The sequence below is a fragment of the Cryptomeria japonica genome, chromosome 5 (genome assembly GCF_030272615.1).
Source record: "Cryptomeria japonica chromosome 5, Sugi_1.0, whole genome shotgun sequence".
In the NCBI taxonomy this organism is placed as follows: domain Eukaryota; kingdom Viridiplantae; phylum Streptophyta; class Pinopsida; order Cupressales; family Cupressaceae; genus Cryptomeria; species Cryptomeria japonica.
Window position 1 is genome coordinate 244,019,352 of NC_081409.1, and position 15,670 is coordinate 244,035,021.

The 15,670-nt window shown below is 33.7% G+C and overlaps 1 protein-coding gene across 1 annotated transcript; it reads left to right on the forward strand.

The window, feature by feature from the left end:
- The first annotated feature begins 4,907 nt into the window (after window positions 1-4,907).
- LOC131064414 (fatty acyl-CoA reductase 2, chloroplastic-like) lies at window positions 4,908-7,112 on the forward strand. The gene is made up of 7 exons (XM_059220201.1): window positions 4,908-4,993; window positions 5,103-5,310; window positions 5,486-5,647; window positions 6,262-6,342; window positions 6,417-6,677; window positions 6,810-6,928; window positions 7,011-7,112. The coding sequence occupies exons 3-7, from the start codon at window positions 5,630-5,632 to the stop codon at window positions 7,096-7,098; spliced, it is 567 nt and encodes a 188-aa protein (XP_059076184.1). The 5' UTR covers window positions 4,908-4,993; window positions 5,103-5,310; window positions 5,486-5,629; the 3' UTR covers window positions 7,099-7,112.
- Window positions 7,113-15,670: the final 8,558 nt, after the last annotated feature.

Genomic DNA, 15,670 nt, shown 5'->3' on the forward strand with positions numbered 1-15,670 from the left:
ATCGTTTATGTATTAATTGGCCGATGTGGTCGCTTGTATATTGTTTATGTTTCGCCTTGATGGCAGGATTGTAATTGGTGTAACCTCTTGTATTCTTAACTTTATTAATTATCAGAGGGGTCTTGCAGTTGAGCAGACCCGGAGATGTAGCCCTTTAGGGGTGAACTCCGAGATCATTATGGTGTTATGTGATGTTATTCTCTTATGTTTCCCTTATTCAGCTTTTTCTTGTATGATTAGCTTATGTTAGAATGGTTAAGTGGATAAAATGGAATTAACTTTAAATGCTTATATTCAGTCCCTTCTTGAATGCCATGTGGATCGAATGCGTAAGTGGTTTAGATGAGATTTATCGTTGATGCATGTATGTAATCGTCTTTTAAAATGCAATAAGATGGAATATGAAAGAATGTAACTTAGAGTAATGGATATATTCAGTTGTTGTTAAGGAAATTAGTATGCTTGAAAAGATCTCTTATGTTTATGATGGAATTCTAGTGTGTTAGGATATTAGATGTATGGCTTGTAATTTTAAATGAAAAGCTTGAATGAAGTTTATGAATAGATCTTAATGGGTGAGTCATTGCTTGTGATTTATATTTCCATCTTTTGAAAGAAATTATCCTGATTAAGAATTATCTCGTTGCTAGATTAGCAGCTCATTGGATTAATTGTGTGAGTTAAGTGAATTGTGATATTTAAGTAATCTCGTTGGGAAACTCTTTAGGTGTTAGTTGATGTCTTCCGCTATGCAATTATGAATCTTTGATATCTTGTTGTATCTTATGTGGTGTATCTTTAAAAAATAAAATTATTGCACTCTTATCTTGTATTTTGGCTTATCCCTTCGGGGTTTCCTGGCGGGGCATTACAGTTTCTGATGACCCGACGAAACCGACCAAGTGGTGGGGCCCGACAAAGAAGAGCTTCATTCCTAGTGGTTAGTGAGGTCGTGCTAAGGTGGCAGGACAGGGACTTCGAAGCCAATCAGGGGGTGCCACATGGCAGAGCGCAGAAAGAGAGATCGAGCAGATCAAGGAAGATCGGACAATCGAGATAGTTGTTTGGTTGTCTTGCCGATAACCTAATGGAATTTCCTTTGGTGATCGAGGTATCATCGGATATCGGGATGACATGGTTGGTTGCTACATCGATACCCGATGAGTTTGCCTTCGTTGGTATCGGGGTAGATAGTTTGATTGTCTTGCCAATGACCCGATGAGGTCGTCTTCGGCAATCGGGTTGATATCGGCAATCGGGTTAACAAGATGGAAGCTACGTCGATGACCCATGGAGTCACCTTCGGCGATCAGAGTATCATCAGAGATCGGGATGACATTGTTGGGTTATGCTGATGGCCCGATAGAGTCGCTGTGGTGTCATCGGGAGATCGGGTCTACCTGTTGAAGGCTATCCCGATGAGCTGATGGAGCCAACCTGTTTGGAGTCACATCAGTGGAGTCGTCTACTGGTTCATCGGGAGATCGGAGCAATGCATTTGTGGTCTTTTCGATGGTCGATGGAGTAGAGACTGACTACAGGTGTGCGCTCAAACCGAAGATGGTCTTGTCAGTGTATATGAATACGAACTGACCCGACTTCCTTGTGCATGTGGGATATTGTGTTTCTCACAAATGCAGGCTGACGTAGATAGTTAGATGTCTAACCGATTGGTGAAAACTCACAGTTGAACGGTCGACATGGAAGATGTAATCGGAGTATCTAAAGGAAACCAAAATAGAATGTTGGTTAGCTGGATGGATGGTACTGAATGACAGACGGTTGGACTCCATAACGGTTATGCTTAACCGATACGTTGTAATTGATGGCTGATATATATGTTGCTAGAGATGTAACCGATGAGGAAGTGAGGTTACTGTGTGACGTATGGTGTGGAGTCCTGTATGTTGGAAGCCTGAGTGTGTCTGCATGAGGTGAGAACAGAGTTCTGAGATCGGAGTCCAGAAAAGAGGATCTGATAACTTTATTGTAATCGTGTTGTTTACTGAATAAAGTGATCTCTCTTTGGTGGTGGGTTTTTTACTCGTAAGGGTTTTCCAACATATATTTGGTGTCTTTCTTTGGTGCTATTTTGTCTGGTTTATCTTAAACTTCTGTCTGTGTTTATTTTAATGTACTACAAACTGAAATTGAAATACTTCCTTGCTTGCTAATCCCCTTAGAATTGACGATAGGAGAGCGTTTTCCGCGCTTGGCTTTCCTTACACCTTTGACTAGATATCTTAAAGATCAAGGAGGGTTAATGTGGTTTACCTATTACAATCAAAGATACTATTGTCGTCATCAATGCGTTGTTGCCTTGTACATTTTAAGGGCCATTGCTTTTTTGTTCCGAAGATTGTGAATGAGAAAACAAAATTAATTATATTTATTTTATATATAATATTTTTCATAATTTATGATGATAATATGAGATGTTTTAAGGATTTGATGTTGAATTTTTTATTGACATTGTTTTAGACTCTATGATCCATCATTAAGAAATAGACAAGATGATGATGGATCATGGAGTTTGATTGGTAGATGAAAAGCTCAATATCAAATCTAGAAACATCTCATGTCAATTATATTCAATCAACAAATGTCATGAATAATCAAAACAGTTATTAATTGTTGACAATAATAATTATATATTAATTAATTTAGAAAGATATATTTGTTATTAGGCAAGAGAGCTTATACAATGGTTTTAAAGAGTTGAATGGTATGTTGTACATAAAAATAAAACATGGCTGACATACATTTAACAATTAAATTGTAAAATAAACGTTTCAAACTAAAATATACCTACTTTTAGAAAAACTATCTAAAAAGGAGGGGGATCATTTTCCACAAGTCTATTCAACTTATATATGACAAATGTCTATTCAACTTATATATCACAAATATCTATTCAATTTATATATGATAAATTGATGTAAAAATAGACACTTCGAAAATAATATTTTATATATATATTTTTTAAACATAAATATACTGTGACAATAAATATAGAATTTCATAAAACATCAATATAAATTGTCTTGTCTATTCAACTTATATACTGACAGTAAATATAAAGAACTTTTGGAAAACAATAAATATATAATAGGAATTACACTTTAACATTATAATAATATTTGAAAAAATTATTAATTAATATATATTTATTTTAATTCAAATTTTGACTGGAACTGTCGAAATTATTTTTGGAAAACAATAAATATATAATAGGAATTACACTTTAACATTATAATAATATTTGAAAAAATTATTAATTAATATATATTTATTTTAATTCAAATTTTGACTGGAACTGTCGAGATTAACCACAGTCAAGGATAATTTGGATTTTCCTTGTTAAGAACCCAAAAAAGAAAGAGATCTGATTCAAAACAAAATTCTAAGCTAAAGCTGGTCAACAAATCGAATCCCAGCGAGAGTGGCGTCTAAATTGAAGCATTTGAGAGAATATAAATCAGAACAAAATGACGAGGTTAACAGCAGAGGACATGGAAACATTAAGAGATTTCAAGTAAAAGCTCAATAAAATGAGAAAAGATTCGTAAATTTTGAAGTACGAGCTGAAAAAATTTGAGAGATTTATGGTAAGACCAGAATACAATGAGAAATTAAGAGATTTTAAGTAGAAACCCCAAAAAATGAGATATATCCGAGAAAACAGGAAATAGAAATTGAAGAATTTTGTTTTATAAGAAGCCTCAGAAAAACAAGAAAAAAACAGAGAGATTTGTATGATTTGAAGGTCTTGTTGGTGCACATATTGATTCTGGGCGAGGCAGGAAAGGTAGCGTTGAATTCAAAGAAAAGTACGGCGTTTAATCTACAAGAGGGTAAAAACTTGAGGGGCTCGAAGAGATTCGAAGCGTGGTCAGGCCGGAAGGTATCTTTGAAGAAAGCGACATTAAATGCTCAAAAAATAAAGTTCAGAATTTTCTTTACAAAATTTATAGGCATGCTTTCTACAGGGAGAAATTGAACTTGAATTCTAGAGAAAGCAATAAAGATTTTACAACATGAAAATTCAACAAAAAAATAATCACTCATTGTGAGAGATTATGAGCGATATTAAGGTCTTGAAGGTCTCGTAAACGGTGGTGAATTTACAGGAAAATAGTAAATATTTTGAAAGGTTTCAAGCGACAACGACGCTAAATGCAAAGGAAACAATAGAGATTTCCATTTTACATTTTTGTTTCGAGAAAATCGAGCAAAATGCGCAAGGAAAGAAGATACAGAAATGCACGCACACAACCGGCTGTCAACAGTGCACACAGCTTCATCGTGACGAGCTTCGCCGAGTCTGGGGCACGGACGAAACAAAAGCGGCCATATTCGAAGTAAATTTTGAATATTATTTGTTCAAAAATTGTTTATATCATAAATTAAACATTGCATAAAGCTTTTAACTGATAAAATTATCAATTTTGTTGCTGGAAACTGTTCAGATTAACTACAACATCAGAAATATGAGTTTCCTACAATCTAGAAAGAAGTGTGTATGATTTATTTCAATTTTAATTATTTTATATTTTTAATTGACATTCCGATCGCATTCACTAATCTATCAGAAGAGTGATAATTTACAAACCAATAAAATTTCATTGTTTGTGGATGTGCCAATCTGCAGGATACCTTTTAGATATGGTTAAATAAACCATGACTAATAGATGAATTTTATATGAACTAATTGAAGTGCATTTGGTTTTAGCACATGAGCCCGTCTTACTGGACAGTTTTTAATTTATATTTTTCTTTGATTTAACAGAATATAATACATTTTTTAAGCCAATGCAATAACAAAACGCATTCTCAAACTGTGAGAAATATAAAATCTAATTACAAACCTGCCATGTATATTTATCATTTAGGTATGATGTTGCTTTGGAGACAAATACAAGAGGACCTTCTCGGCTCATGGAGTTTGGAAGAAGTTGCAGAAAGCTACAGCTCTTTCTGCATGTATCAAAAGGTACTACTATTTATATCATAAATTATACCTGCAAGCTTAGTAATTAATGGAAGCAAAACAAACTATTACATTCTGAACATGACACTGCTTTTGTTATCTTAACCTGTAGCATATGTCAATGGGCAAAGAGAAGGGAGGATAGTAGAAAAACCATTCAAAGGGCTAGAAGATGCTCCAGCTTTGAACATTCTAAATGAAATTGAATTAGCCAAAATAAGTCTGAATTTTCATCAAACCAGAATGTCAGATTCCAAAAGCTCTAAAGCTAAAAATGAGGATGGCATTTCTCAAACAATGAAAGACATGGCTTTGGAAAGGTACGCAATGAATTCCTGAGCTTCCTCTTAATTTGTTATATTATATTTTCAGTTTTCATATTCTACGAATCCAATTTATCCCTAAAAGATGTGCCTAGAAGTTAGTTCTGAAAACAAGAAGATAAAAACATTCTCAAAAATTTAATAAATATATTTTACCTCATAAACTGTGCAGGGCAAGAACATATGGATGGAATGATGTTTATGTGTTTAGCAAGGCAATGGGAGAAATGTTTTTAGACCAGAACAGAGGAGAAATCCCATCGGCTATTGTTAGACCTAGTGTGATTGAAGGAACCTACAGTGATCCATTTCCTGGATGGATAGAAGGCCTTCGGTAAGAACACTCGTAAATTTCATGTATGTATCAAGTACTTCCTAGCCAAACACTAGTTCCTGATACCTCTCAAAGTGTCTTAGAAGATAATTTATAAGAATGAATCAAAATTGGCTGTGCCATCTATATCAATTTGGGTTAACTCCATTATAAGATTGTTTGTACTTATTTTTAAAATACATATTTAGTTCATTAAATTATTCAATTTCAAATATACTTGACAATCTTTTCTGGGTTCTTTATTTTTCTGCTCTCCTATTAGTCTGGGGTCCTCACTTTCTGCCCACTTTTCTGTTTGGTTAGTAGAGGGCCCTTATTTATGTTCTGCAGACCAGTTCATCATGAACCTTCTTTTGATGGTTTATTCTTTCTTCTCCATCGTAATAGTTGTTTAGGTAAATGATCTTTGTAGAAATAGAACATAAATATCCTAAAAGGCCTTTCCTCTGCAACCTACTACTTATAATTTTATAATATTCCAATCATCTACTTCATTGAGATATTGTTTTTTTCCTTTTTTTTTTCGTTTTTTAAGGTTTTAAGATATGTTTATAATGTTTTAAACAGTTTTGTAGTTGTGGACTAAACAGCATATAATAATTCAATTGTTGCAGAATGGTAGATCCAATAATTGCTACTATTCAAAAGGCCAGCTCTCTGCCCTAATTTGTGATCCAAATGTGACACTTGATATAGTAAGTATCAACATACAGTTACAAGTTTTAAAAGTGTTTTTTTGAATTGTATTGACAAATACTTTTCCACACAGGTCCCAGTAGATATGGTTGCAAACGCAATACTTGCAGTAATGGCAAAGCATGCTGGCAAATCTGGCCTGGAGGTTTATCAAATGGCGTCTTCTCTTGCAAACCCAATATTTAAAGGAGAGCTTTTTGGGATGTTTCATCAGTATTTCAAAGCCCATCCTTATGTTGATGTTAGGGGCAAACCAATAAAAGTAAAGGATTCTCTCAAGCTATTTGCCAACATGGAAGATCTTTCTTCTCATGCTTTAAACATGTCATTAAATGTAAGTTGCGGAGGAATATTTTTTATTTATTAGCGGTGACATTGATGAAGACTGTCAAGGCATTTTAGACGAAATTGTTGTTTAAAATTTTATCCATTAAATGATTATTACAAAAATGTGTAATGATAATAGGCAAATGGGCACTCTTTTGGTCAAATGGAAAAGCAAGAGCGCATAGCTATGAAGTTAGGAGCCCGTGTGAATAAACATGTAGGCAGAGTATACCAGTCATATCTTACTTGCAGAGCCAGGTAAACCTATTTCACTGTTTTTACTTGTCTTCTTGGATTAAGACACTAAATCTCACAAGAGTTGTTTTTATTTTGACTTCAGATTTGACAACTCAAACACAAATAAGTTATTCCAAGAACTCTCCCAAGAAGTAAAGGAAATATTTGGGTTCGAGCAGAACATTGTTTAAGACGATGAAGGGTGTAATAGTCTTTTAAGGGTGAAATATTTGGCTTATATGAAAATAATTGTTGAATCCATCAAAGGATAGTTGCCACATTACGATTTCTAGATTGTGATCCATCATAACCATTTCAGGACGTACCATTCAACAGTAAAATCACATAAGTCGATCACAATTGAAATCAATAGTTGTTAATGAATAATCGGAAAGATTAAGAGACGACATTCCTATGCGTTCCTCAAGAGCAACAATTAAGTAAAGTTATTGAAGTGGGTTCTCATGCTAAACAAAGATTTCATTTCAAAGGAGCGATTAAAATATGAGAAGTCTGTAGCAACTTTATATTAAGAACAGTGACTGGTCAGTCAAAAGACAGGTCAGCGATCTAGAGGAGCAATCGTAGCCAATATTATTTAATAACGAGCAGTCAAAAAATATCGACTCAGGTAAAGACAACATGTGCGATGGGAATAATTAATGACAGCCATTAGTTAAGACTTAATATAAGTCCTTAATCATGAAGAAAACACCATTGGCATATTAAATGAATGTATTTATGTTATGAGTAAAGAACAGTGAATTATTAATAAGGAATCATTAATGAACTCTGTTTGTGTGTTTGAACCTTAAATGCATTTAATTAATCTTTGTGGTGGAGAATTTGTGCTCTTGAAAGAGAGGTCACAAGTTCAAATCTCACAAGGGGGTAAGGTATGTACGCCTCGCTTGTAGTGCAGTTAGGTACCTCCCGCAAGAAATACGAGGTAGTCCCATAAGACTCTAATTCATCTGTAGAACCATACATAGATGGTTGACATCATAGACGATAAAAGACACTTTACTTTACTTTTTGTTACATTTTAAAGAAGGGTGTGCTTGCCACAAGACAAAAGATGTGACCCTCCCAAACAACTGACCCTCCCAAACAACCGTTCCTTCAGGGATATATTAAGATTAGCCCTCATTCGTCAAGGAAAAAATGGAAGTAAGAAGAGAATATGAAAGGATGGAGTATAAGACACCCGTGCTGAATCTGCACATGGACATTTTCAGGAATAAAGAGAGTAAATTCAAAAACAACGATACACTGAGGCTTAGCCACTTCATTAAACCAACAGAAATTCAGATTTATTAGCATTAGAATAACTTGTCAAAGTGTTTTGTGGGCCTCACACAATAATTCTTCATAAAAAGGATCCCCAAATAGTGATTGCAGCAATTAGAAAAGGTTTTTAGATTTTCAATTATTGTTGTGTTTTTTTTGCAGCAGCTCCACTAAAGGGAATGGGACTCACATGGAAGACTTTGGAATATTGGTTGTGGTTTTTATTTCAGCCTCACCTAAGTCTTGCAGATTATTGATTGTGATTTGAAAAATACGCATTACCAAAAGGTCAATGATAGTCTAAGAGGAGTCAACAACACGTTGAAGATTGAAGATTTTTGTTTGAGAAAATTATTTGTGTTTTTTACTCATTCTCCACTAATTGTGAGATATCAATCAGACAAAAGCTACAGTAAAACATGATCAACAACAAGAGTCAACACATGGTTTAGAGGGGATGTTGGGAAACTTATCAAGATAAGCTCTTTCTTCCAAAAACTATTCTTAGTATTATGAGTTAAATATTATAGTAATTTTTTTTCAGAATTAATGAAATTATATTTATAAATGTATTACAATTTTCTCACTTTAAGTTAGAAATGTTGTTTTCAAGTCTAAATCAAGGTGATTCCCGAATGGGGACATTATAGTTTTAGGAATTTATTGATTATTTTAAGTTGAGGAAATTTGTTTATTTGCAATTCGAGTCTATTTTGAAAGTTGTTGGGTCAAGTTTTTTTGGTATGGTATCATAGATAGGTGTTGTAGTAGAAAGTCATGTTGATGTAGCAAACCTTTTGATCAAAATGCAAACAAAATCAAATATGCTTATGTTTTAATTGTCTCCTTATACTCTATTAAGATATTTTTGAAATATAATGAACAACTTTCATCTATTTCAACTCTATGATGTTTTTATAGTGTATGTTCTGATTTTATCTTTTATTCAATTAGAAGGTTAAAAGTCTTTAAATAGAACATAAAATTTTGGGTGAAATATTAAGGATCTAAATGAAGAATCGAGATGGGTTCCATAGTTCGGGGGTATCTATGTAGCCCTTGAAAGGTGTTGGTCTAAGAAGTGTTGTTTATGACATTTGAAATGAAATTCATTTTAAAAATTCATATGTTTACTGTTAGTATTTTCTTAAGTTTAAGTTGAGGTTGAGGTATATGTTCTCAAGACCAACGATGTATCACATCCAAGAATTGAGCCAAATTTGTTGTTTATGTCATGTTTCCTCGTCTATTTGAGTGAGAGAATTTCTATTTTGCAATACCTAATTTGTTAAGTGTATGAGTTAGTGATGTATTATTGAAGGATCACTCTCCTTGGCCTTGTAGAGTCAAAAGTGTAGAGGAAATCAACCTTGTAGTTGTTTTCTTTTTCATTCGCAATTGCCCCAAAGTCCTTAAGCATAGGAATCAATAAATCCTTAGAATATTTTGGGTTATCAATTGGTAGAACCAACAAATGGGAAGGGCATATACCCCACATTGTGATAAAGAGGGAAGTAATTATGCCCCTAATGCAATAAAAGGGAAGACATGATGTCCCTAATGTCAAAAAATAGAAGGTGACACTTCCTAGTGTGCTAAGGTGGTTACTGAGGACATGAATATATTAGGTGAGTGGAACAATATAAGAAGTAATTGTGAAATATTAGATAAAATAAGAGACCTCATAAGAGCAAAGATAATTTAATAAGTTTAGAATGTCAGTAAATATTAGGGTTGATGATGCCCCTAATGTGAAGATATGAAAATAGTGACACAAATGTAAAAAAAAAAAATAGAACGCATGATGCAACATAATATAGCTCTCAAAATATGCGTTGATGCAATTTTACAAGCAATGTGCAATCATTTTTATACAAATAAGCATGAATTTAAAATTTATATGCATGGATTTGATGATTAGAGAATATTTATATCTAAATACCCCTAGATGTGCATCATAATGAAGCTCATGAATGTGAGGGAAGGCATGATACCCCTAATGTAAAGATATAACAATAATGGCCTAAGTTGCGAATAGAGATCTAAAATGTGATGCTCTCGATGCAATGTATGTCATGTATATAAGCACAATATGTGAGAAGTGAAGGAATACTAATGCCAACCTAATGTGGGAGCTTTTAAAGCATGTTATATCAATTCAAGTTCAATTTATAAGATTTTAGAGCATGCCATAGAAATCTAGGATCATATGCACACACTAATTAGATTAAAGTAAGCTTAATAAGTTACTCTAGGAGTGTAAGGTAGTAATGTAAGATCAATGCAAAGGATTGAGTGATGTATGCATATCATATCATTAAGAAAAATTCTAGATATGCAAAGACAAAGGAACAATCATTAGAATGAGCACAAAATAAAAATCAAGAAGCAACATAATAGAAGAGGAAAGGTTGTGGAAGGAAAAGACAATAAAACGAAAGTAGAAGACCGAAGCTAAAAAAAAAGAAAAAAAAAAGATGAGTAAATTGTTGGGCATATTTAGTAGATGTAAATAAGAATAGGATGAACTGTGTAATAAGTGATAGATCACAACATACACATGTGACATACTAAAAAGTCCCATATAAAAATGTCACAAAGCATGAGGAAGATGTGGCATGGATAATGTAACTTATGTTCACTTGCATGTCAGCATGCACTACTTAAGGTGTCTTGACATAATCCACATATTAACTAGGAATGTGGTAACATAAACATAAATCTAAGAAAAGAAATACAAAAATAAATGAAAGGACTGAAATTACAGAATGGTTGTGTGTTTCCAGTCAATAATTGAGCTATAATGAAGAGAATTAACTCTATGATATCTAGCACATGGAATATGTTGACAAGGTGACATGCATAAAAGGTAGAATGACAAAGATAACATACCTTAAACTTTGGGATTCAATTTCACCAATCGCACAAAGTTGTCTAGTTCATTTTTGCTTCACACTCCTCCAAAATTTGAGCTTTTTGCCAACTTCCTTCATATTCAAAGTTGAATTTATATCAATCTAATTAAATTCATAAAAAATATGAAACCAAAGATTCTATACTAAAAATTCAAACAAAAATAATGATAATTAATATTCCAACACTAGGAACATAAACATAAAACCAGTAGTTTGTAAAACCAAACTTAGCCTTAAAACAATGAAAATTACTTCTTCTATGTTGACAAAATAAAAAGGGTGGTGGAATTGTTAAACAATGCTTCATAGTTTGTCAACACCATGGAAAGTGTGCTTCTATGTCGAATAAACCACAAATTTTAGAAATGAACAAAGCATGTTGGTCCTAAATGATGAGGTCCCTGGATGGAGTTTTACAATTTTTGTAATTTCATTAAATGCGAGTACATTATAATGTGCTCACGTTCTAACATGAATTAAAAATTCTAATAGGGGAGAGAGAGGTGGGGTGGAGAGAGAGAGAGAGAGAGAGAGAGAGAGAGAGAGGTGAGATAGAGTGTAGAGAGGGAAGGAGGGAGAGAGAGAGGTGAAGAGAAAGGGAGGGTGAGAGAGATATAGTTTGTACTTCACACAAATGTGAGCTTATTATAATGAACTCATGTTATAGCCCTAGTGATTTATAATGTGATTATGTTATAATATGCTCATGTGTTTTTTAAAATTATTCAAAAATGATGTAATCTTGAGCATGGTATCCATTAGGTTTGCACATCTTCCAATGAGCTAGATAAAATACCACATTAAATTAAATTCTCTTAGCTTTCTAACCATTTATATTTTTCATATTTCAAATATCTTAGAGTTTTGATATACAATTTATTTTGTTCATGTCTCCATTTTTTATCAAGAACCTATTATTGTGTCGTAAATTATATCCTTGAATACATTTCATACTCATGTAGGGCTCATTTCAATGCTTTTGTCTTCTATGCCCTAAATATGCCTGAGTTCACTCATACTAGTGACAAATATGTGATCTTCATTCTGTACTCTGACTTCTGGACCTTGATTTAGCCTAGATGGATTGTACCATGGTGCTAGGCGCCATAGTCCAGACCAAAAGGGCCCATTTTTTCACCCTTTAATGGTAAAAAATTGTTGAGTGGGAAATTATTTCTGATGTTGTCCTTCCTCATAATTTTCAATAGGTTTCATGAGGATAGTTATAAAAGAATGTCATATCCCCTCATTTGAAACATCTCTTAATCATCTCTCTTCAAGAAAATTCACTCCATAATTCAAATTCAAGTGAGAAAGAAATCAAGAATCATTAGAGCAATGAAGGAGAGGTCAAGTATTAAGATTTCAGGCATTCAAGAGGCATCCATGATCAAGTTCTTATGAAGATATCCATGAATTCCTAGATGACATCATCAATCTTTTATAAAGTCTTCAAGGCAAAGGAGAATCATAAAGAAGGTATAACATTTCAATTAAACATTTCATTTTTTAGATTAGCCTATGTCTCTTAAGGGCACACTCTCTTTTTCTATTTTATTCATCATAGGGTTAACTTCAACCTAGAGTTTGACCTAGAAAAACTTGTGAAACCCCTCCAAGAAACCCCCCACAAAACACCCAAGATGATTTATTGAGTCATTTACAACATAACAAAGCCACTATTTCTCAATTAGTTTATAGACTAAAGACTTCATAACACTAACATCATGCACTGCTTGTCATAGCCTTGGAATCAATGGTCACAAGTGTTGACAAAGTTACCAAACAAATTGTAAACACCTAAAATTAATTAAATTAATATTTAATTAATTTAGCCTTGTTCACGTAATTAATTATATTAATGTTACCTAAATTTCGCTATAGCTAAATTTTGGTGGCCTGTTATGAGAGTAAGGTGACCTGGAATGACGAGCCCGAGCTTGAAGGAGTTGTTGAATCTTCATCTGCTCATCCACCTCTAGCTCCTTCCGCTCCCATTTCAAGAGAATCTACAAGATAATAGCTGAGTTAGATAAATGAGGATAACCATACTTTCATATTCAAACTCAATGGAAAATATAGTCCATCTGCATAAAGATATCAAAATATATGCCTACAACTATCAATTTATCAGATTCAAGAGCAAAGAGTCAATGCAGAGAGAATTCCATGAGATAGCAATAGATACCATGTTTTATCTAACGTGTTTGTTTCGTGTGTAGATACAGGTACATATACATAATGCATTACTTATTCATCATAAAGCAAGTGGGGTTAAATGAGGCTCCCACAAGGGTTGAGCCCAGCATACTAACATGTCAATATCACTACATTGGTCACAGGGATCCATCATTCACAACAATGAAACTTTCAGGATCACTGTTATGGATGACATGCTTGTGACCAATGTAGCCATATTGGTATATCAACAGCCAGACAAACCTAATGTGGTCTCACAATATAATAGCATCATCATATAGGGAGGAAGAGATAGTATCAAGATACTATAACAGTGAAAGAAGACATATGGTGATATCATGAAGACCATCAAATATGAGCATGATAAGAAAACACTCCTAGCAGCCAAAGGAGACCAAAACCCTGATTGTCATCATAATCAAAAGGATATTCATTATGGCTCATAGAACAAAGCATATGAAAAATAAGATCATGTTACACGCAAATTATCAGAACAGATCTTCAGGATAGTTACCCATCACAGTCCCTGAGACAGTCATCTCTAGCAAATCAAAGAGGTCACTATTGAAAAAGAGGTTGTAGTCATAAATAGCCTTCATGATTTTCACAATACATGAACAAAGAAAACACAAGTCAATGAAAGTAGCTTCATGGACATATCACAATTTGTTATTGTAGAGCAGTTAATAGTGGGTACATAAGAAATTCAATTATTTATCATTCACTATTAATGTTAGACATCGATGCAATTTCTTAATGGGACAAATAAGCATGTTTGACAGACTTATATGATAAAGAGAAATCATGCATTAGAGATGAATACATGTCATTATGGATACAATATCTAAAGGACATAATACAGTAATAATGACACCGAATGATTACAGTCATGGGAGCCTACATAGTAACATTATGAGGCCATAATCAGTGCACAAATCAACATCAACAAGCAGTCATTGAGGACATTTGTGTAGTCTTAGGTCACAAAGAACCTTAATGGCTAATGAGATTAGAAGATCAAATTGTTATCTTTTGTGTACTACAATGATCTTGCAAGCATGAGTGCTAAGATATGGGCTTCACCTAGAACATTATTGTAGACTTGAATATGTAGCATCTCTAAGAGAGTAGAGGCAAATATTTTCAAAGAACATCAATACCTGGTACAACACAGGAGTATTGTACAACTGTTCATATTTAAAATAGTCATATATAGTGTGGACTGTCAAAATACAGTATATGTGACTGTTTTAGCTCTACAAGACAAGGCATAATCCCCATGTGAGATGCAACTCATAGAGCAGTAAAAGTACAGTCTATGAATGACAAGAAATACAAAGCATCCAATGGTCACTCTAGTTCAGATGGCAGTAATAACAACTTGTAAGATGACTGTGACAAAATATTATTATAGCATCCATGAAAATATACCACATGAAAGAAGTCATAGCACAAAGACAACAAAATCACATAAAAGATCAAGATCACAAGCCCTAGGGTAGAATAATGACAAAAGAGCAGTCACTTCATGGTTGCAACCATCAAGACAGTCTCTTGTCAAAGATCAAAAAAATACAAGGAGATCCATGCTATAAGGACAGATCCATTAATGACTATATAAAACAGTGAATAGCATCATTTATCAAAATAGTACCAAGCTGATTTATGATGATACAGTCATAGAATTTACCCATACAGTCATTATTGATAAAAAGAGGACATCTATGTTAGACAGATCTGATACCAGGAGTAAACTAAGAGAGGGGGGGGGGGGGGGGGGTGAATAAGTTTACCATCAGAAATCAAAACTAATGCATATCAAAACCATTAAACCAGAGCATAAAGAAACCAACACAATGAAGAATAGAACATGAAAGCATAGTACACATAACACCAATATTTTGACGTGGAAAACCTGATAAAGGGAAAAACCACAGTGAGAAACCCTACCCACAATCAGATAATACTTCTACAACAGTATGTAAAATTACAATGGGGATTGCACTTGCAATCAAGCCAACTGCCTAGAGCTCACTGCTCATCACACAAAGAAGTCTCACTGACTTACAAAAACATCGGACTACAATCCAGAAAGAATGAACTATGAAAGTAGCATCTCCTAATGCTTGATACAGTTCTGGTTAAGCACATATGTGTGCCCTACAATACAAAAACCTTCACTGAATGATATATCACTTGTTCACACATAAACCTTCCTTTGATAATGCAGACATAACCATCCATCCCATCCATATAAAAATTACATGCATAAGTCACCTATAAATACAGTTCATCAACCTTATTGACAAGGTCGGCTAAACCCTAAACCCATAAACCCATAATAACAAAAAATACATTA

Coding starts and splice junctions, on each gene's coding strand:
- LOC131064414 (XM_059220201.1), top strand. Junction 6,343..6,416: donor CAAATGTGACACTTGATATA/GTAAGTATCAAC, acceptor TTTTCCACACAG/GTCCCAGTAGATATGGTTGC. Junction 6,929..7,010: donor TATCTTACTTGCAGAGCCAG/GTAAACCTATTT, acceptor TTTTGACTTCAG/ATTTGACAACTCAAACACAA.